The sequence below is a fragment of the Pseudophryne corroboree genome, chromosome 2 (assembly GCF_028390025.1).
Source record: "Pseudophryne corroboree isolate aPseCor3 chromosome 2, aPseCor3.hap2, whole genome shotgun sequence".
NCBI classification, from domain to species: domain Eukaryota; kingdom Metazoa; phylum Chordata; class Amphibia; order Anura; family Myobatrachidae; genus Pseudophryne; species Pseudophryne corroboree.
Genome location: NC_086445.1, coordinates 638,806,286 through 638,828,192, shown reverse-complemented (window position 1 = coordinate 638,828,192; position 21,907 = coordinate 638,806,286). Strand labels below are relative to the sequence as shown.

At 45.3% G+C, this 21,907-nt stretch overlaps 1 protein-coding gene across 2 annotated transcripts in view; it reads left to right on the top strand.

The window, feature by feature from the left end:
* Window positions 1-20,848, top strand: part of CEPT1 (choline/ethanolamine phosphotransferase 1) — a 508,394-nt gene extending 487,546 nt beyond the window's left edge. For both annotated transcript variants that reach the window (XM_063954949.1, XM_063954948.1), the window contains exon 9: window positions 19,358-20,848. In XM_063954949.1, the coding sequence (XP_063811019.1) occupies window positions 19,358-19,477 (120 nt within the window). In that variant the 3' untranslated portion in view covers window positions 19,478-20,848. The remainder of the gene's footprint in view (window positions 1-19,357) is intronic.
* The last annotated feature ends 1,059 nt before the right edge of the window (window positions 20,849-21,907 follow it).

Sequence of the window (21,907 nt, the reverse complement as noted above, 5' to 3'; positions counted from 1 at the left end):
ATCGGCACCTGCTCCGCCTCCACATAAGCCTCCTCATCAAACATGTCGGCACAGCCGTACCGACACACCACACACACACAGGGAATGCTCTGACTGAGGACAGGACCCCACAAAGTTCTTTGGGGAGACAGAGAGAGAGTATGCCAGCACACACCACAGCGCTATATAAACAGGGATTTACACTACACAAAGTGATTTTCCCTATAGCAGCTATAATACACAGTATTGCGCCTAAATTTAGTGCCCCCCCCCCCCCCCCCCCCACCCCCCCCCCCCCCTCTCTTTTTTACCCTATTGAGCCTGGAAACTGCAGGGGAGAGCCTGGGGAGCGTCCTTCCAGCGGAGCTGTGAAGCGGAAATGGCGCCAGTGTGCTGAGGGAGATAGCCCCGCCCCTTTTTCGGCGGGCTTCTCCCGCTCTTTATATTAATATTATGGCAGGGGATTTTTACACTTATATAGTTTATTAGACTATATTATGTGTTTTTTGCCATTTTAAGGTAATCTAATTGCAGCCCAGGGCGCACAGCTGCAGTGCTGTGCGCTACCTTAATGAAGACCGGAGTCTTCAGCCGCCGATTTCCAGGACGTTCTTCTTGCTTCTGGCTCTGCAAGGGGGACGGCGGCGCGGCTCCGGGACCGGACGACCGAGGCTGGGCCTGTGTTCGATCCCTCTGGAGCTAATGGTGTCCAGTAGCCTAGAAGCCCAAGCTAGCTGCAAGCAGGTAGGTTCGCTTCTCTCTCCTAAGTCCCTCGTAGCAGTGAGTCTGTTGCCAGCAGATCTCACTGAAAATAAAAAACCTAATAAATACTTTCTTTACTAAGAGCTCAGGAGAGCCCCTAGTGAGCAACCAGCTCGAGCCGGGCACAGATTCTAACTAACTGAGGTCTGGAGGAGGGGCATAGAGGGAGGAGCCAGTGCACACCAGTAGTCCTAATTCTTTCTTAGAGTGCCCAGTCTCCTGCGGAGCCCGTCTATTCCCCATGGTCCTTACGGAGTTCCCAGCATCCACTAGGACGTCAGAGAAAGGATTTACCGGTAGGTATTAAAATCCTATTATTCTTCAGTCATTCCAGCTTCCGTTCCACAGTCTGTCCATTGTTAACCAGTCAAGTTACCACAGACCCTCTCTAGTGCCAATACTGAGTGACACAGGCAAGGGGCCGCGACCTGCATGTTGAGTGCAGTGAAGTCCAAACTTCCTTGCAGGAGTCCCTGGAGAAGACCAGCAGCATGTTAGACTCAGTGCCCCTGTCCTGGATTTCCGCCAACTACTCAGTATTGTTTGTGTTACAGCAGTCTGTGAGAAAAAACTATATCAGGCGAGCTACCTTCATTGTACCAACTCCTGGTTCCCCATCAGTCAGTGGCCCAACCTCAGATTCACAAAACCCCACATGCGATACATCTTATGTGCAGATACAGGCGCGGTTGCACACAGAATATAGGCATGCCACATATCATTTTCTCTGACGTCCTAGTGGATGCTGGGGACTCCGTAAGGACCATGGGGAATAGCGGCTCCGCTGGAGACTGGGCACAAAAGTAAATCTTTAGAACTACCTGGTGTGCACTGGCTCCTCCCCCTATGACCCTCCTCCAAGCCTCAGTTAGATTTTTGTGCCCGAACGAGAAGGGTGCACACTAGGTGGCTCTCCTGAGCTGCTTAGTGAAAAGTTTAGTTTTAGGTTTTTTATTTTCAGTGAGACCTGCTGGCAACAGGCTCACTGCATCGAGGGACTAAGGGGAGAAGAAGCGAACTCACCTGCGTGCAGAGTGGATTGGGCTTCTTAGGCTACTGGACATTAGCTCCAGAGGGACCGATCACAGGCCCAGCCATGGATAGGTCCCAGAGCCGCGCCGTCGGCCCCCTTACAGAGCCAGAAGACAGAAGAGGTCCGGAAAATCGGCGGCAGAAGACGTCCTGTCTTCAACAAGGTAGCGCACAGCACTGCAGCTGTGCGCCATTGCTCTCAGCACACTTCACACTCCGGTCACTGAGGGTGCAGGGCGCTGGGGGGGGGGCGCCCTGAGACGCAATAAAAACACCTTGGATGGCAAAAAATGCATCACATATAGCTCCTGGGCTATATGGATGAATTTAACCCCTGCAAGAATACACAGAAAAACAGGAGATAAGGCCGCCGAGAAGGGGGCGGAGCCTATCTCCTCAGCACACTGGCGCCATTTTCCCTCACAGCTCCGTTGGAGGGAAGCTCCCTGGCTCTCCCCTGCAGTCACTACACTACAGAAAGGGTTAAAAAAGAGAGGGGGGCACTAATTACGCGCAGTATTAAAGATACAGCAGCTATAAGGGGAAAACACTTATATAAGGTTATCCCTGTATATATATATATAGCGCTCTGGTGTGTGCTGGCAAACTCTCCCTCTGTCTCCCCAAAGGGCTAGTGGGGTCCTGTCCTCTATCAGAGCATTCCCTGTGTGTGTGCTGTGTGTCGGTACGTTTGTGTCGACATGTATGAGGAGAAAAATGATGTGGAGACGGAGCAGATTGCCTGTAATAGTGATGTCACCCCCTAGGGGGTCGACACCTGAGTGGATGAACTGTTGGAAGGAATTACGTGACAGTGTCAGCTCTGTATAAAAGACAGTGGTTGACATGAGACAGCCGGCTACTCAGCTTGTGCCTGTCCAGACGTCTCATAGGCCGTCAGGGGCTCTAAAGCGCCCGTTACCTCAGATGGCAGATATAGACGCCGACACGGATACTGACTCCAGTGTCGACGGTGAAGAGACAAATGTGACTTCCAGTAGGGCCACACGTTACATGATTGAGGCAATGAAAAATGTTTTACACATTTCTGATAATACGAGTACCACCAAAAAGGGGTATTATGTTCGGTGAGGAAAAACTACCTGTAGTTTTCCTGAATCTGAGAAATTAAATGAGGTGTGTGATGATGCGTGGGTTTCCCCCGATAACAACTGATAATTTCTAAAATGTTATTGGCATTATATCCTTTCCCGCCAGAGGTTAGGGTGCGTTGGGAAACACCCCCTAGGGTGGATAAAGCGCTCACACGCTTGTAAGAACAAGGGCTCTACCCTCTCCTGAGATGGCCGCCCTTAAGGATCCTGCTGATAGAAAGCAGGAGGGTATCCTAAAATGTATTTACACACATACTGGTGTTATACTGCGACCAGCAATCGCCTCAGCCTGGATGTGCAGTGCTGGGTTGGCGTGGTCGGATTCCCTGACTGAAAATATTGATACCCTAGATAGGGACAGTATATTATTGCCTATAGAGCATTTAAAAGATGCATTTCTATATATGCGTGATGCACAGCGGAATATTTGCCGACTGGCATCAAGTCTAAGTGCGTTGTCCATTTCTGCCAGTAGAGGGTTATGGACACGACAGTGGTCAGGTGATGCGGATTCCAAACGGCATTTGGAAGTATTGCCTTATTAAGGGGAAGAGTTATTTGGGGTCGGTCTTTCAGACCTGGTGGCCACGGCAACAGCTGGGAAATCCACGTTTGTACCCCAGGTCGCCTCTCAACATAAGAAGACGCCGTATTATCAGGCGCAGTCCTTTCGTGGGCAAGCGGGCAAAAGGTTCCTCATTTCTGCCCCGTGACAGAGGGAGAGGAAAAAGGCTGCAGAAATCAGCCAGTTCCCAGGAACAGAAGCCCTCTCCCGCCTCTGCCAAGCCCTCAGTATGACGCTGGGGCTTTACAAGCAGAATCAGGCACGGTGGGGGCCCGTCTCAATGAATTTCAGCGCGCAGTGGGCTCACTCGCAATTAGACCCCTGGATCCTTCAGGTGATATCTCAGGGGTACAAATTGGAATTCGAGACGTCTCCCCCTCGCCGTTTCTTAAAGTCGGCTTTACCGATGTCTCCCTCTGACAGGGAGGCAGTTTTGGAAGCCATTCACAAGCTGTATTCCCAGCAGGTGATAATCAAGGTACCCCTCCTGCAACAGGGAACGGGGTATTATTCCACACTGTTGTGGTACCGAAGCCGGACGGCTCGGTGAGACCGATTCTAAATCTAAAATCTTGAACACTTACATACGGAGGTTCAAATTCAAGATTGAGTCACTCAGAGCAGTGATTGCGAACCTGGAAGAAGGGGACTACATGATGTCTCGGGACATCAAGGATGCTTACCTTCATGTCCCAATTTACCCTTCTCACCAAGGGTACCTCAGGTTTGTGGTACAGAACTGTCACTATCCGTTTCAGACGCTGCCGTATGGATGGTCCACGGCACCCCGGGTCTTTACCAAGGTAATGGCCGAAATGATGATACTCTTTCGAAGGAAGGGAATTTTAGTTATCCCTTACTTGGACGATTCCCTGATAAGGGTAAGATCCAGGGAACAGTTGGAGGTCGGTGTAGCACTATCTCAGGTAGTGTTGCGGCAGCACGATTGGATTCTCAATATTCCAAAATCGCAGCTGATTCCGACGACTCGTCTTCTGTTCCTAGGGATGATCCTGGACACAGTCCAGAAAAAGGTGTTTCTCCCGGAGGAGAAAGTCAGGGAGTTATCCGAGCTAGTCGGGAACCTCCTATAACCGAGCCAAGTCTCAGTACATCAATGAAAGGGTTCTGGGAAAAATGGTGGCTTCCTACGAAGCAATCCCATTCGGCAGATTCCACGCAAGAACTTTCCAGTGGGACCTGCTGGACAAATGGTCCGGGTCGCATCTTCAGATGCATCAGCGGATAACCCTGTCACCAAGCACAAGGGTGTCTCTCCTGTGGTGGTTGCAGAGTGCTCATCTTCTAGAGCAGGCCTGGCCAACCTGTGGCTCTCCAGATGTTGTGAAACTACACATACCAGCATGCCTTGCCACAGTTTTAGCATTCCCTAATAGCAAAACTGTGGCAAAGCATGATGGGACTTGTAGTTTTACAACAGCTGGAGAGCCACAGGTTGGCCAGGCCTGTTCTAGAGGGCCGCAGATTAGACATTCAGGACTGGGTCCTGGTGACCACGGATGCCAGCCTGCGAGGCTGGGGAGCAGTCACACAGGGAAGGAATTTCCAGAGCTTATGGTCAAGCCTGGAGACATCACTTCACATAAATATCCTGAAGCTAAGGGCCATTTACAATGCTCTAAGCTCAGCAAGACCTCTGCTTCAAGGTCACCCGGAGTTGATCCATTCGGACAACATCACGGCAGTCACCCACGTAAACTAGACAGGGTGACACAAGAAGCAGGAGGGCAAGGCAGAAGCTGCAAGGATTCTTCGCTGGGCGGAAAATCATGTGATAGCACTGTCAGCAGTATTCATTCCGGGAGTGGACAACTGGGAAGCAGACTTCCTCAGCAGACACGACCCCCACCCGGGAGAGTGGGGACTTCACCCAGAAGTCTTCCACATGTTTATAAAACTCGACAAGTATTGCGCCAGGTCAAGGGACCCTCAGGCAATAGCTGTAGACGCTCTGGTAACACAGTGGGTGTACCAGTCAGTGTATGTGTTCCCTCCTCTGCCTCTCATACCCAAGGTACTGAGAATTATAAGATGGAGAGGAGTAAGCACTATATTCGTGGCTCCGGATTGGCCAAGAAGGACTTGGTAACCGGAACTTCAAGAGATGCTACGGAGGATCCGTGGCCTCTACCTCTAAGAAGGGACCTGCTCCAGCAAGGACCCTGTCTGTTCCAAGACTTACCGCGGCTGCGTTTGACGGCATGGCGGTTGAACGCCGGATCCTGAAGGAGAAAGGCATTCCGGATGAAGTCATTCCTATCCTGATCAAAGCCAGGAAAGATATAACCGCAAAACATTATCACCGCATTTGGCGAAAATATGTTGCGTGGTGCGAGGCCAGTAAGGCCCCGACGGAGGAATTTTCAACTAGGTCGATTCCTACATTTCCTGCAAACAGGAGTGTCTATGGGCCTGAAATGGGGGTCCATTAAGGTTCAAATTTCGGCCCTGTCAATTTTCTTCCAAAAAGAACTAGCTTCAGTCCCTGAAGTTCAGACGTTTGTGAAAGGGGTACTGTATATACAGCCTCCTTTTGTGCCTCCAGTGGCACCTTGGGATCTAAATGTAGTTTTTGGGTTCCAAAAGTCACATTGGTTTGAACCACTTAAATATGTGGAGTTAAAATATCTCACATGGAAAGTGGTCATGCTGTTGGCCCTGGCCTGGGCCAGGTGCGTGTCAGAATTGGCGGCTTTATCCTGTAAAAGCCCTCATCTGATTTTCCATTCGGACAGGGCGGAATTGAGGACTTGTCCTCAGTTTCTCCCTAAGGTGGTTTTCAGCGTTTCACCTGAATCAACCTATTGTGGTGCCTGCGGCTACTAGGGACTTGGAGGACTCCAAGTTGCTAGACGTTGTCAGGGCCCTGGAAATATAGGTTTCCAGGACGGCTGGAGTCAGAAAATCTGACTCGTTGTTTATTCTGTATGCACCCAACAAGCTGGGTGCTCCTGCTTCTAAGCAGACTATTGCTCGTTGGATTTGTAGTACAATTCAGCTTGCACATTCTGTGGCAGGCCTGCCACAGCCAAAATCTGTAAAAGCCCATTCCACAAGGAAGGTGGGCTCATCTTGGGCGGCTGCCCGAGGGGTCTCGGCTTTACAACTTTGCCGAGCAGCTACTTGGTCAGGAGCAAATACGTTTGTAAAATTCTACAAATTTGATACCCTGACTGAGGAGGACCTGGAGTTCTCTCATTTGGTGCTGCAGAGTCATCCGCACTCTCCCGCCCGTTTGGGAGCTTTGGTATAATCCCCATGGTCCTTACGGAGTCCCCAGCATCCACTAGGACGTCAGAGAAAATAAGAATTTACTTACCGATAATTCTATTTCTCGTAGTCCGTAGTGGATGCTGGGCGCCCATCCCAAGTGCGGATTGTCTGCAATACTGGTACATAGTTATTGTTACCAAAAAATCGGGTTATTGCTGTAGTGAGCCATCTTTTCTAGAGGCTCCTCTGTTATCATGCTGTTAACTGGGTTTAGATCACAAGTTATATGGTGTGATTGGTGTGGCTGGTATGAGTCTTACCCGGGATTCAAAATCCTTCCTTATTGTGTACGCTCGTCCGGGCACAGTATCCTAACTGAGGCTTGGAGGAGGGTCATAGGGGGAGGAGCCAGTGCACACCAGGTAGTTCTAAAGCTTTACTTTTGTGCCCAGTCTCCTGCGGAGCCGCTATTCCCCATGGTCCTTACGGAGTCCCCAGCATCCACTACGGACTACGAGAAATAGAATTATCGGTAAGTAAATTCTTATTTTAATCGACAAAAACTGCCTGTGCATCCTATTCTCATCGTTTTGCTAATTAGACACATTTTAATGGAAAAAAAGTCACATGAAAAGACATTCGGCGCTACCAAGTCACACCACTAGAAGGGCTATTTAATGTGCAGGGAGGTTAGATGTAAGAGGACATATCTGTCAGTGCAAAATCTTGGGTGTGATTGGACCATTCATCAGAACACTCCAAAATGCTCTTCGAACCAGTTCTGGACAAGAAGGGACCGATGACCTGGTGCATTATCCTGCTGGAATATTAAATTTTTGTGGTGTTACATAAAGTCCACGAAGGAAAGCAAATGGTTATGAAGCACTGCAACTTACTGGTTTCCGGTCAATGACTTGTTCAGGCAGATCGAACCGATGCCACATGAACACACCCCACACCATTATGAAACCACCTCCAGCTTGTATGGTGCCTTGTTGACAGCTGGGGCTCATGGCCTTATCGGATCTGTGCCACACCTACCCCCACCATCAGCCCGAAACAAGTGGAACCATCAGACCACGCAACGCTGCACTGACCTTCTGGATATGCGTTTGGCACCTCCTGCATTGAATGTGGATGTGATTTGAGCCAGTGTTGCTTATCTGTTACCACGGAAAATTATGGCCAAATGCTGCTAGTCACAATCATTACTGCTTCACTATCCACAGTGCGTTGTAATGTCTTCCATGAGAAAATCTTAATACACACGTGACACCGTAGATTGAGGAATGTTGAATGTCTCTACAATTTAGGAAAGGGAATGTCCCATCCCTTTGGGCACCCACTTTTGCCCTATTCAGGGTCCGGTAATTTGTGTTGCTTTGCCATGAGCAGCCTAGTGTGTTCAAGCAGCTGGTGTTTACACTGACTCACAAGTATAACTGATGCAGATCTGCCCATTTTCAAGGCATCACAGTGATGCCACCTACCATTACCTTTACATACTGCTGTCACATGAATTTTGCCACCTTAGTGTACAAAATATAAATAAATATACATATATATATATATCCAGAGTTTGAGAAAAACATTGTCACTGGATTTTGCAAACACATAGTTTGTATTATTTCACTGTAGACCAAAATCTCAAGGCTACAAGTAGCCCTTTCATCAAGGTAAAGATAACAAACATAGGGCCTAATTCAAGGTTGATTGCAAAACAACATTTTCCTCTAATGGGCAAAACCAAGTGTACTGCAGTTGGCGCAGATATAATATGTACAGAGAGAGTTATGTACAGTGGGGCGGTGAAGGGACCAGCACAAGGCTCCACTAGCAGGCAAAACGCTTGAAGGGGTTCTCCCAACCAAGGAATTAATCTCCCCTCTCTAGTGTACACCAGGCCTGGGCTGAAACCGGGGACTATCCACCACACCCCTGGGCTTGTGGGTGCAGTGTTGATAGCATTTCAGTGAAAGTTAGATTTTAACTATTGTCTTTTCTTGGAGACTTAAGGTCCCAGCAAAAGCCTTTCCTGCATGCCAGTACTTGGAGAACCACAAGTACCAGCATGCAAGACATTAAGGGTCCGCTGGGACCTACGGCCCCCCTTTAGAAGAAATAGTAAAATGAAGACAGTATACGCACACATAAATGTTTAATACATACACTTATTCTACTCACTTTGTCCCTGGCACTGGTCGGTCCCCTTGTCCTAGTAGAAGCCCACTGCATTGATAAAAGAAAAATATACATACTCACCTAACCCTTGCCACAGGTTTGGCCCCTTGGCCATGCAGGCCCCCGGAGTGTGAATAAACAAACCAAATGCCCCAATCCATACCAGACAATGAAGAAACATATGATCGTATTGTACAAATATTGCTTCCCTGTTGACTGACAGGTGCCCCTTGTGGTTGCTGTCAGTTCTGTGAGTCTGATCCATTCAGTGGCTGCTACCATGGTTACAGTACTTCCCTTAGACTTCAGTGGGCCTAATGTATTCATTTTAATACAGGGTACCCATACACATTTTGTCCCCTCAAAGAGCACAGGGCTGGTTATGCTGCGGGGGACACACATTGTGTTTTCTGATTTTGACTATATCATTACTTTTACACACAGAGAAGCAATGCACAGATCACACTGATCTGTAAAGGCCTCTGCAATCACTCTGCTCACAGGGACGTCTGTTTGCAAAGTGTAAATTTTGACCTGAGCTTCATTTGTGTTTATAAGTCTTAAAACATTTCCATGTTCTTTTCTATTGAAAGTGCTTGTGAGTTGTTACGATGGTGTATTGATTTCTATTTGTAGTGTTTTACAGTTCAAATCGTTATTTTACTCCATTGTTTGTCTTTAGTAAATCTCCTATTTTGAAAATAAGCCTAAATACGCCCGAGAATGCAAACTCAGCCAAACACAATTGTTAGTAGATTTAGCCCTTAAATCTAATGTGCTCCACAGAGGAGTATGCTTTCATTTTTCGTCTTATCCCAAAAACCCTTTGCTTGAATATTGACATATTTTGACTAATGGGAGCACCACCAGTATCCCAATAATTGCGGTATTTTTATACCTTATATTACACATACAGTTTGCATTACATAATTAAATTTATCCTGTGTGTAATGTAACCCTTTTCTATAAGAATTTCTGCACTAGACTGATGGTCATTTCATGCATTTGCTATCCATTACACAGATCAACACAAAATGAGTGGCAAAGCAAACCATATATGCCTTTGTTGCTTTACTGATTAAACAGTTTAGCATTTCATTGATATTGAAATCATAGGGTTAAAATTCAGTGTTTCAGTGTTTTGTTGGCACCTAAACATAATGGGCGCCCATTAGACCAATTCAGTTGTTCCCTCTGTGGACACGAATGCCACTTGTATGCGCCCAGTAATACCGGGTTTAGCCATGCAGTGGCTTAACCCATCTAAAGTACTGCTTTGGGTGCCCAAACTCCCAATTGGGGACCCAAAGTGCCGATTTATCACACATTTCAGCTCGCCATCGCAGGAGGCTGCAAGCTAAAATGTGTTTCCCCTCGGTTATTCACACCCGAAGAGAGTAACAATTGAATTTGCTCCGTCTAGCACATCTAGTGGCAGCCGTGGGGTAGAATAATTGAATTGTCCACATAAAGTCTCTTTATTAAATGTATGAAGCTGATAACCAATAAGCAGTCTTTTAAAAATGTCTTTCACATAGGCATACATATTTCTTTACTAGCTATAGTAGTTCAACAGAACATTCGCTTAATAGCCCTGGATATAATTACCCAGGGCCGGCTCCAGGCACATTCAATAGGAGTGGCTGCGCGGCCCTCATCCAAGCTCGCTGACCGGCAGCTGCGGCTCCTGATTGGCTGCTGGAATGCAAGCCTTGATTGGCTCATGAGCCAGCACCATATTTCAAATGGCCGCCACCCACCAGAGACCGTACTTCAGTGAGGGGAAGGAGAGGAGCGGTGGGAGAAGCCCAGCAGCAGAGAGCACTAGTGGGGGGCATTATGTGTATCTGGCACTACTGGGGGGCATTATGTGTATCTGGCAATGTACTGGGGGCATTATGTGTAAGGGGCATTACTGGGGGCATTATGTGTAAGCTGCTATCACTGTGTCCATTATGTGTAAAGAGCACTACTGTGGGCATTGCGGGTCATTCCGAGTTGATTGCTCGCTAGCTACTTTTAGCAGCCGTGCAAACGCATAGTCGACGCCCACAGGGGAGTGTATTTTCACTTTGTAAGTGGCGAATCCCTGTACAGCCGAGTGGTACAAAAATATTTTGTTCAAAACAAGACCAGCCCTGTGGTTACTTATTCTGTGTGATGATTGCAACGACGAAGGTCCCGGAATTGACGTCAGACACCCGCTCTGCAAATGCCTGGACACGCCTGCGTTTTCCCAAACACTCCCAGAAAACGGTCAGTTGACACCCATAAACGCCCTCTTCCTGTCAATCTCCTTGCGATCGGCTGTGTGAATGGAATCTCCGTTAGATCCAGTGCACAGCAACGATGCTCTTTGTGCCCGTACGACGCGTGTGCGCATTGCGGCGCATGCGCAGTTTTGCCATGTTTTTACCTGATTGCTGCGCTGCAAAAATTGGCAGCGAGCGATCAACTCTGAATGACCCTCATTATGTGTAAGGCTGCTAATTGTGTGTGTGTGTGTGTGTGTGTGTGTGTGTGTGTGTGTGTAGAGGGTTGTGTGATAAAATATATATTTATAAATTTGACATAAAATATAGTTGCGAGGCCACACCCACTTTCCCAGGAGCACGAGCGGCTTTAGCGTGCACATGGGGAGGGGGGCTTCACATAGGGTGCTAGTAGGCCTGGAGCCAGCCCTGATTATATCTGTATAAGTATGCAGTATATAGTCTATAAGCAATTCAGTTCACAAATAGCAGATAAGCAGGCAGTCTTTACTATCTGTAGCAGTACAACATGTTATTTAAGAACACTGTTTACTCAGAAATGGCTAGCTCTCTGTTTTCCCTCTAAACTATTCCCAAACATTATGCAGAATGATTGGGGTACCTCAGTCATCAAATATGGGCCCAGATTTATCAAGCCTTGGAGAGTGATAAATAGCATGGTGATTAAGTACCAGCTAACCAGCTCATAACTGTCATTTTTCAAACACAGCCTGTGACATGGAAGTTATGAGCTGATTGGTTGGTACTTCATCACCGTGCTATTTATCACTCTCCATGGCTTGATAAGTGAGGACCATGACTCCCACTGATCAACTGCTCATAATTCCTCTGAGCTGTTGCACAAGGCAGGCTTCAGCGTGGGACTACCTCCTAATTTTTCCACAGCTTCTCCCATTCCAATGACTACTAACATTCTTCAGAGTTAGGATGGGGTCCGGCAGCAGTTCTAACAGGAATGAGGTCTCAGTGCTTCACAAGGGAGCATAAGTTGGTGTCGGCCTTTCCTTTCATAGGAGAGCCACTGTGGCACTTTCCAGAGTGAAGGACAGCGGTTCTTGCAACAAGCAGCAGCATCTTCAATCCATGGCGTGATGGGGGGGAGGGATGGGGGTGGCTAACAGCAAAACACGACTATCCCCTAAATAGTTTCAACACCAGGGTGCTCTACATGGTACAGTAGACTTCTTTCTCCCCCTTGGATCAGTGCACATCGTTATCCTTTCGTGCACTGCTCTGCCTATGCTCCCGACAACATCTTCCTCTGCACTCCTTGCTGCTCTTGTTCCATACTGGTCTCTGCACTGCACTCCACTCTGCTGCTGCATATGCTGTCTCAAATTACTCTTCCTGACATTCCCACCTCCATCAGCAGACTTCCTCCTATTGATCCATATCCCCTCTGGTCAGGGAACCCCTGTCACAAGCAATCATCAGGGTTGCCACAAGCTTGCTCTTTTGAGTTGCTGGGGCCCTTAGTGAAGTCTTCTTTCTGCAGTATCTGTCAAAGGCTTAGGAATGGCCATTGACCATCAATTATTCAAAATTATTGATGGCGAATACGTTTACCATCTATGGCGGAGAACCAGGTGGTTCCCCGCCATTGATGGTAGCCACAGTCCCATTTTTTTATTTATTTTTTGCCATTTATAATGCTCCTGTTGCTACTAGGCTGTCAGCCAGCAGCCCTGCACCACCCCTTGCCAGGAATGAGATGGTTCGCCTCCATGACAGATTGAGGTCACAGCCCAGGACCGCTCCCAGCTCTTGCACATAGATTGCAGTGCCAACAGCTGCAGAAGCGCATGCATCAAAACATGATGGTACCACAGGGAGTAGTTGGCTACCATTGATGGTCTGTGTCGATATCGATTTTAACCACCAACAATGATGGCCATCCCTACACAGGCTGGCCGAAAGGGTTACAGAAAGTTCACAGCTACTCTGTATGATTGACAGGGCTGCTCCCAGTCTCAGCACTGCACTGTATAGTAAGAGTGGAACTAGCTTCTTGGGTACCACACATGATTATATACCAATCAATACTACCCATTCAATTTGATACTTTCTACAGTATAATATTATGTTTCATAATGCCCACGTTACGTATGTGTACTGTATATTTCTATACCAAACGGATGTCTAAGCTATCAAAATGCCTATAGGATTTTATACCTGCAAGCAGAGGGCCCGTTGGGACAGCTTAACTAAACTGCTTCAGAATATCAGTAATCTTGACACTTAGGTTTGGCACACACTGAAAAGATTCCTCTGCTGATTCGTTGTCACGCCGACCAAGTGGCGAAGCAGTTAAGCTATACACACTTATCAATCGGCTGCTCGATATGTCGGTCCAGACATCATAACTGTGTGGATATTTGAATTTGCCTGTCCATCTGTGATGTCATTGTCAACGGTCCTTGCAGCCAGTGTACAGACGGTTGGTGGGCTGTCCATACATACAGCCAGACATGTCGATATACAGTATCTGCAAGATATATCGGCATCAGCTGTGCTGCAGGGCCAAAGCAATATGTCTACGAATTATGTCATTCATAGACATACAGTTTCGGGTGTACACTGTTGCTATTCTGCTGCGGGCAATACTGTATATTGATCAGTGTATACACAGCCTTAAACTACTACTTCGTATTAATGTAATGTAATACTTTTTAAAACTCCAATTATCCCCGATAATTTTTCAGATACAGAAGACCAGACTTTTTAAATGTCTTTAGCTTTGGGCAATTCAATTAGAGCCAATTTTTTGCACCCAGAAAATAATATATTTTTTTTGTGAAACCATTCACGGACCAATGTGTTTTCACTGCTCAATTCGCCAAAACAGAGTAATTATCGGGGATTTTATTTTTGGAGCCTGGTGAGGCCCCCCCAAACAAAACCTTAATATGTGCATCCGGCAGCTACACTTTGGGCTAATTGGAAAGCCATGACTCCTAGATCCTTTTCCTCAATAGTTTTCATTATAGTACCATTGATACTATATTTAGCCTTTGGGTTTTTGAGACCCAAGTGCATGATATTTTGCATTTTTTAGTGTTAGATCATCAATCATTTATTTTACCCCTCCCAGTATGTCTACCCTGTTGCATATCTTTGTGTCATCTGCAAAAAGGCATACAGATGTGTCCCTTTGGTTTGTAGCACAAACTGCAGCATAGAGTTGCATATACATAGTACTGAAATGAATGCGAGGTGCTTGTGCATGCGCACATAGCTCTCATTCATTCTAATTGAAGCCGCTTGCGATTCATGCGCGTCGCAGTCCTGCTACTGCACAATGCTAAAAGGCAAGGCTGTAGCGGGACACCTCTGTACCTTCCCTTCAATACAATTTGCAATGTCACCAACATAGGGGTATATTTACTAAAATTCGTATTTTTCAGAATGAGGTTAAAGTTCAAACACGAATGACATCGAAAGTGTAAATTTGCAACTTTTTGAATTTATTAGGACTACTTTACTAAGCTGTCGTATTCTGCATTTTCGTGTTTTCCGATGTCGATGTCATTCGTATTTTTTGGCAGTGTTTTACGGGAGTGAATAGTAAAACACTGCCGACATTAACACAATGAATCTCGGTCGGATCTGTGAGATCCGTGCAGGGCTTCATTTTGCACCTTTCGTAAAAAAAAAATAACATTGTTACAAATCTAAAAAAAAAAATGCGTGGGGTCCCCCCCACCCCCCACCCCCCCCCCCCCTAAGCAAAACCAGCCTCTGGCTCTTTGAACCGGTCCTGGTTGACAAAATATGGGGGGAAAAATGACAGGGGTTCCCCCATATTTCATAAACCAGCATCGGGCTCTGCGCCTGGTCCTGGTTCCAAAAATACGGGGGACAAAAAGCGTAGGGGTCCCCCGTATTTTTGAAACCAGCACCGGGCTCCACTAGCCAGGTACATAATGCCACAGCCGGGGGACACTTTTATACTGCTCCCAGCGGCCCTGGCATTACATACCCAACTAGTCACCCCTGGCTGGGGTACCCTGGAGGAGTGGGAACCCCTTAAATCAAGGGGTCCCCCCCTCCAGCCACCCAAAGGCCAGGGGTGAAGCCCGAGGCTGTCCCCCCCATCCAAGGGCCGCGGATGGGGGGCTGATAGCCTTGTGTAAAAAATGAGAATATTGTTTTTAGTAGCAGTACTACAAATCCCAGCAAGCCTCCCCCGCAAGCTGGTACTTGGAGAACCACAAGTACCAGCATGCGGTGGAAAACCGGGCCCGCTGGTACCTGTAGTACTACTACTAAAAAGGAGACACACACCGTGACAGTATAAGTTTATTACTTACATGCACACCCCCAAACATACATACTTACCTATGTTCACACGAGGCTCGGTCCTCTTCTCCATGTAGAATCCTAGGGGTACCTGTGAAAAAAATTATACTCACATAATCCAGTGTACCTTCTGTTCTATGTATAATCCACGTACTTGGCAAAATAAAAAAACGGAAACCCAACCACGCACTGAAAGGGGTCTCATGTTTTCACATGGGACCCCTTTCCCCGACTGCCAGGACCCCCCCTGACTACTGTCAAAGAGGGTCCCTTCTACCAATCAGGGAGCGCCACGTCGTGGCACCCTCCTGATTGGCTGTGTGCTCCTGTAGTGTCTGTCAGGCAGCACACGGCAAATACAATGTAGCGCCTATGCGCTCCATTGTATCCAATGGTGGGAACTTTGTGGTCAGCGGTGAGGTTACTTTCGGTCAACCGCTGACCGCAAAGTTCCCACCATTGGATACAATGGAGCGCATAGGCGCTACATTGTATCTCTGCCGTGTGCTGCCTGACGGACACTACAGGAGCACACAGCCAATCAGGAGGGTGCCACGACGTGGCGCTCCCTGATTGGCAGAAGGGACCCTCTTTGACAGTAGTCAGGGGGGGTCCTGGCAGTCGGGGAAAGGGGTCCCATGTGAAAACATGGGACCCCTTTCAGTGCGTGGTCGGGTTTCCGTTTTTTTATTTTGCCAAGTACGTGGATTATACAAAGAACAGAAGGTACACTGGATTATGTGAGTATAATTTTTTTCACAGGTACCCCTAGGATTCTACATGGAGAAGAGGACTGAGCCTCGTGTGAACATAGGTAAGTATGTATGTTTGGAGGTGTATGTAATAAACTTATACTGTCACGGTGTGTGTCTCCTGTTTCTTGTTGGATATTTTGTAGTAGTAGTACTACAGGTACCAGCGGGCCCGGTTTTCCACCGTATGCTGGTACTTGTGGTTCTCCAAGTACCAGCTTGCGGGGGAGGCTTGCTGGGATTTGTAGTACTGCTACTAAAAACAATATTCTCATTTTTTACACAAGGCTATCAGCCCCCCATCCGCCGCCCTTGGATGGGGGGACAGCCTCGGGCTTCACCCCTGGCCCTTGGGTGGCTGGAGGGGGGGACCCTTTGATTTAAGGGGTTCCCACTCCTCCAGGGTACCCCGGCCAGGGGTGACTAGTTGGGTATGTAATGCCAGGGCCGCAGTGACCTAGATAAAAGTGTCCCCCGGCTGTGGCATTATGTACCTGGCTAGTGGAGCCCGGTGCTGGTTTAAAAAATACGGGGGACCCCTACGCTATTTGTCCCCCGTGTTTTTTGAACAAGGACCAGGCGCAGAGCCCGGGGCCGGTTGATTAAATATGGGGGAACCCCTGACATTTTTTCCCCCATATTTTTTCAACCAGGTCCAGCTCAAAGAGCCCGAGGCTGGTTTTGCTTAGGAGGGGGGACCCCACGCATTTTTTTCCTGAAAATGTAACACTTTCCCACCCCTTCCCACTGATAAACATGCACGGATCTCATGGATCCGTGCATGCCTATCAGAACACGGTAAAAAAAAAGCAGATCTGTTTTAAATCTGCTTTTTTTTACGATTTGTATTTTTTCACGGCAGTGTTTGGCTATTGCCGGCAGTGTTCGTGAAATACACTTTTTATTAAATTACCGAGTTGTATCAAAAAACAGTCGTATTTGACCGAGGGTGTATTCATTCGTATTTTTTTTCTTTGACTTCCAAAAAAATACGAATGCCCTCATCACTGACGAGATTTGAGTTTAGTAAATTCCCGAGATGACACTTTAATGAAAAAACACCATCTCGGTCAAAATCGGGAGCTTAGTAAATATACCCCATAGACTTTAAAGAGCACTAGTTCGAGTACAGATCCCTGGGGGTACTCCACTGGCAACATTTCCCGCCTTAGAATGCACTCCATTTACTATAACTGTCTGTTTCCTATCCTGTAACCAGGTTCTTATTCATTCCACTGTTTTATAATCCAGTCCCACACTTTAGAGTTTATTTAACAGTCTGTGATGAGGGACCATACTCCAATGTCTTACTAAAGTGTAGGTATGCTACATCTACTGCCCACTTTCAATGTATTATTTTAGTCATGGAGTCAAAAAAGTCAATAAGATTTGTTTGACATGATCTTCCCCAGTAAATACATGCTATTTGAGATTCTGTAAATTGTTAGATTTAAGATATTCCACAATTCTTTCTTTTAATAGTGTTTCCATTACTTTCCCAACTACTGATGTGAGGCTTACTGGTCTGTAGTTACTCGCCTCTTCCTTGCTTTTTCACTTGCTTTTGTGCAGTGGTACTACATTCGCTCTTTTCCAGTCCTCCGGAATTGCTCCTAAAGCTAGTGACTGGTTGAATAATTCTGTTAATTGTGCTTCCACCAAATCTTCTAACCTCTTCAGGGACAAATTACTGTTAGAGAGATATATTTTTTTTAATCAAAAGTTGATTTTAAAAAGCGTTGCCTGTCAATCTTTTTTAATGATTAAATTAACCGATTTAGTAAAAAATATATAGTTTAAAACTAAAACAAAGTAAAACAGTTTAAAGTAACCTTTTATTTTTGTTTAAAAGAAAATGTACGCATATTTGCCACTATACCTGAAAAAGTTAAGCTCTTTTAGTATCCTTGGAAGTATCCCATCTGGTTCCATTGATTTATCCACTTTCAGTTTTCAGAGTTCTGTTAGGACCTTCTCCTCTGTAAATATACCGTCATCCACCTTATTTTTACGCATGTTCTTGCAACTTAACTGTGGCCGATTCCTCTCCTTCTGTAGTAAATACTAAGCAATAGTAATTATTTAGATGATCTGCTACTGCTTTGTCACCGTCCACCAAGTTCTCACCTTAAGTCTTATTATTCATCCATTTGATTTTCTCCTTTTACTTATATACTTGAAAAAAGTTTTGCCCCCTTTATCAACTGAATTGCCCATCTTCTGCTTAGCTTCTACCTTTGCATAAGTGGAGGAATGGAATTAACAAGTAAAACCTTTGGCGCTCGTAGTGAGTGGTCTTTCTTGGAGCAGCTAATATAACAGGGTTAGTTAGACCCTAAAACTGAAACAATAAACAAGAAAAAGCGCTAGGAAACTAGCGCTTTTTCTTGTTTATTGTTTCTACCTTTGCATGCCTGACCACCATCTTTGCCTCCTTTTCGTCTGGCAAGATGCAACTTTTTGTCATTATTATTAGTCTGCTTATATTTCCCAAAGGCCATATTTTTTTTGCTTTCACACTAGTTGTTACCTAGTTTGTAAACCACACTGGCTTCCTTTTCCTTGAGATTTTTCTAAACCTAGTAAACAGTTTGTGGAACTGGTCTAAGAGACAAGAATAAATACAGTTTGACCATTCTGTTTCCATGTCATGTAAGTAACGCATGTTATGGTGCCATATATGGAAATTACAATAATACACAAACAATTCAATGTAAAAAGGTTCAAACAGATAGTACAAGGGTGTAATTGAACCACTGAGATATTGATTTAACTGAGTGACATTTAAATCCAGTAGCAGTCAATGATTCGGTGCCCTGGGAAGGACATACAAAAAGGATGAAAGTTCCTATCTGTGAGTGGGAGTGCTCTGGAAACAGGGATAGTGCATGGAGAGAACCAGAGGGCCATGCTCATATTTACCAACGTGACGGTTTTACTGGCCAGTGAACTTGCAATAAGAGGGGAGGGCAGGTGGGCTTCAATTAACAGGTACAATTTCAGGGTTCATTTGAAAATTTAGGGGGAAATGTATTGGTCTGCCACTTGCAGGCATCGTGAGTTTGCCCGATGTTTTATAGTGGCAATAATTTAAAAAGCAAACCATCCTTGCCACTTTAATACTGTACACTACTAATGCAATACCTTTTTCCTTTTTTTTCATAGGTATTGTCGCTATTTGATTTGATACGGTACAGTGTCAGCATCTGCAATCAAATAGCTTCTCATCTTAACATTGAAGTCTTCAAAATAAAGCCAAGTGCCACACTTTCAAACCACCACTAAGTGACCTAGACATCGACACAAAGAAATGCATGTTTCATAGCAAACGAGATGGCAAAATCCAAAATAACTATTTTAGTGTGTTCGGAATACTCTTTACAGTAGCACTTCAAGTTCTGAGTTTGTTTACGTGTGGAATAATATTTTACCTTTAACAAATTGGCATATAATAATTTTTAAAGAATTCAAGCACGGCAGAAATATGTATTTTTATTAATTTTGGAAAACATTTAAACTTTAAATATGCAGTATTTTAAAAGACAGCTTTAAAAATCTTGCTTAAAGATTAACAACTTGTATAACAATAAATTAGTCCTCATTGAGGTTAATTTACAAAAATTGCACTTAGTTGCAAAATTTGCACTAAACCACAACAGTCAGTCATTAATCCACTATTATCCACTTAGTGCAAGTTCAGCAATGAAAGCAAGAGATAGATTACCTCTAAAAGTAAATTAACCCTATTTTATTAAAATTTAGCTTCACTTACAGAGTATAACTGCAGTCTTCTCACATATTAGCAACACCATAGTGTCCTACAGCCCAGCCATTTTAAATAACTGCCATTTCAGCTTTCATAATTGTAAATATGTTCTTTGGAATGTAAAACAGATTTTGGCACTGAATTGTATAGATTATATAAATTTCAACAATCACTCCATATGAAACTTTTTATTGTTATAGTAGTCAATATCCTTTTAATATAACATTATCTACCCCCAAGAGGAAATGCTCCTTACCTGAAGCTAGGCATTGGATCACACTGTAAGCATATGGACCTAGGGAATTCAATTAATTGAGTTTCTTCAGTAAAGCTCAACTGAATTAGACTGGGTGGATTGCAATTCATGTAATGAGGTGCAATGGCAAAGCTAAGATGAAAAGTATACATGGCAATCCAGTTTCAGGTAAGGGGATCACCATTGAGAACACCATATTTGCTCCACAGGGATGTGGAGGGAGATTACTGTATATTAAGCAGACAACCCCTTCTAGAGGAAACTAAAGACAATTCTAACATTTTCAGAAACTACAAAGAAACTCGACTATATTATGTTCTTCCGAAACAACGCTTATCTTACTTTTGAGCAGGATCATCTACTTGAGAGCCCCTAGCCACCAGTATCCTACATCTTTGAGGCCTACTGTAATAAACATTGGCTCATTCTGGGAGGCGATGGAATGACTGCTCTTGTTATCTTTAAATATGCAATCCCAAGAATGATTTCCAAGGCTCCAGCTGTACATTAAAGAGGGTGCCATATTTTTTTTAAATGCAGTTGAACCCATCTTATTTTATTGGACACAGTTTTGCTTTCATACAGTATATACAGTTTCTGGAATAAAGATGCCTGTACATTTCCAACTCATGAATCATTAAGTGTTTTGTTTCTTCTTTGTCTCTTGTCTTACAGTTACACAGGTTGTTGTTCTTCTGTTACACAGGGTGTCAGGCTGAGGGTGAAGGAAATCATATGCTACCACAATGATTACAACTGCTTGTCACCCAGTAGGACTCAAAGCTCTTTACATATTTCACATACTGTGATACAGTCATCTTTGGCATTTTCAGTTGTAATCATGCATATCCTTCCCTACTTCATTTGAGCTTACAGTATAAACTCCCTAATAGACAAACAATAGGGTATATTATTGCTAGAAAACAATACCAGTATCAAAATACAGATGGAGCCACGCTCATTGAGCGTGGTTGCATCGCAGATGAGGGCGCGCAGCGTGCCTGGGCGTGTGTGCTCCTGGTCTCACTGGCCAGCCAGCATAAGAGACACTCCCATTCACTTTGAATGTCCCGAAATTGAAATGTTGAGATAAAAGGTTGTTTGCCTCTCCTTGGTCTCTGTATCCAACTGCTGCGAGTGGCACCGACTCCTGTTCCCGCTGTCTGATACATAGGAAGGCACCCAGCTCGTTGTCTATTTGTGGAATGGTGAGTGCCGAATATATGGAGTGTATATATATATATATATATATATATATATATATATATAAATCCAAATATACAATGTCGGCACTCAAACGGGACTTATCCAGCAAATGAAAAAGGAAGAGACAAAGCTCTTATCCATAGTTAACGTTTCAGTTTTTATAACTTTCATCAGAACAACATATACAGGACAATACACATACCTTTATACCCTTCACCAACACCCGTGCACTCCTTCCGTGGCTCGGCCACGCCGGCGGGGGACGGATGACGTCATCACACTGCACCGCTTGTTCGAGCGCTCCTCCCCGTCGTCGCTCCGGTAACCATGGAAACCAACTGTGACAACAAAACATGATATTCACTCTGCTAAATCCCGTGTAACCCCTGAGATACCGGATACCAAACTGCATGTAATTAGCAATGGAATAAGTTATATTGCTCATATAGACCACCCCTCCTACAACTATATAATATCATCCTTTAAT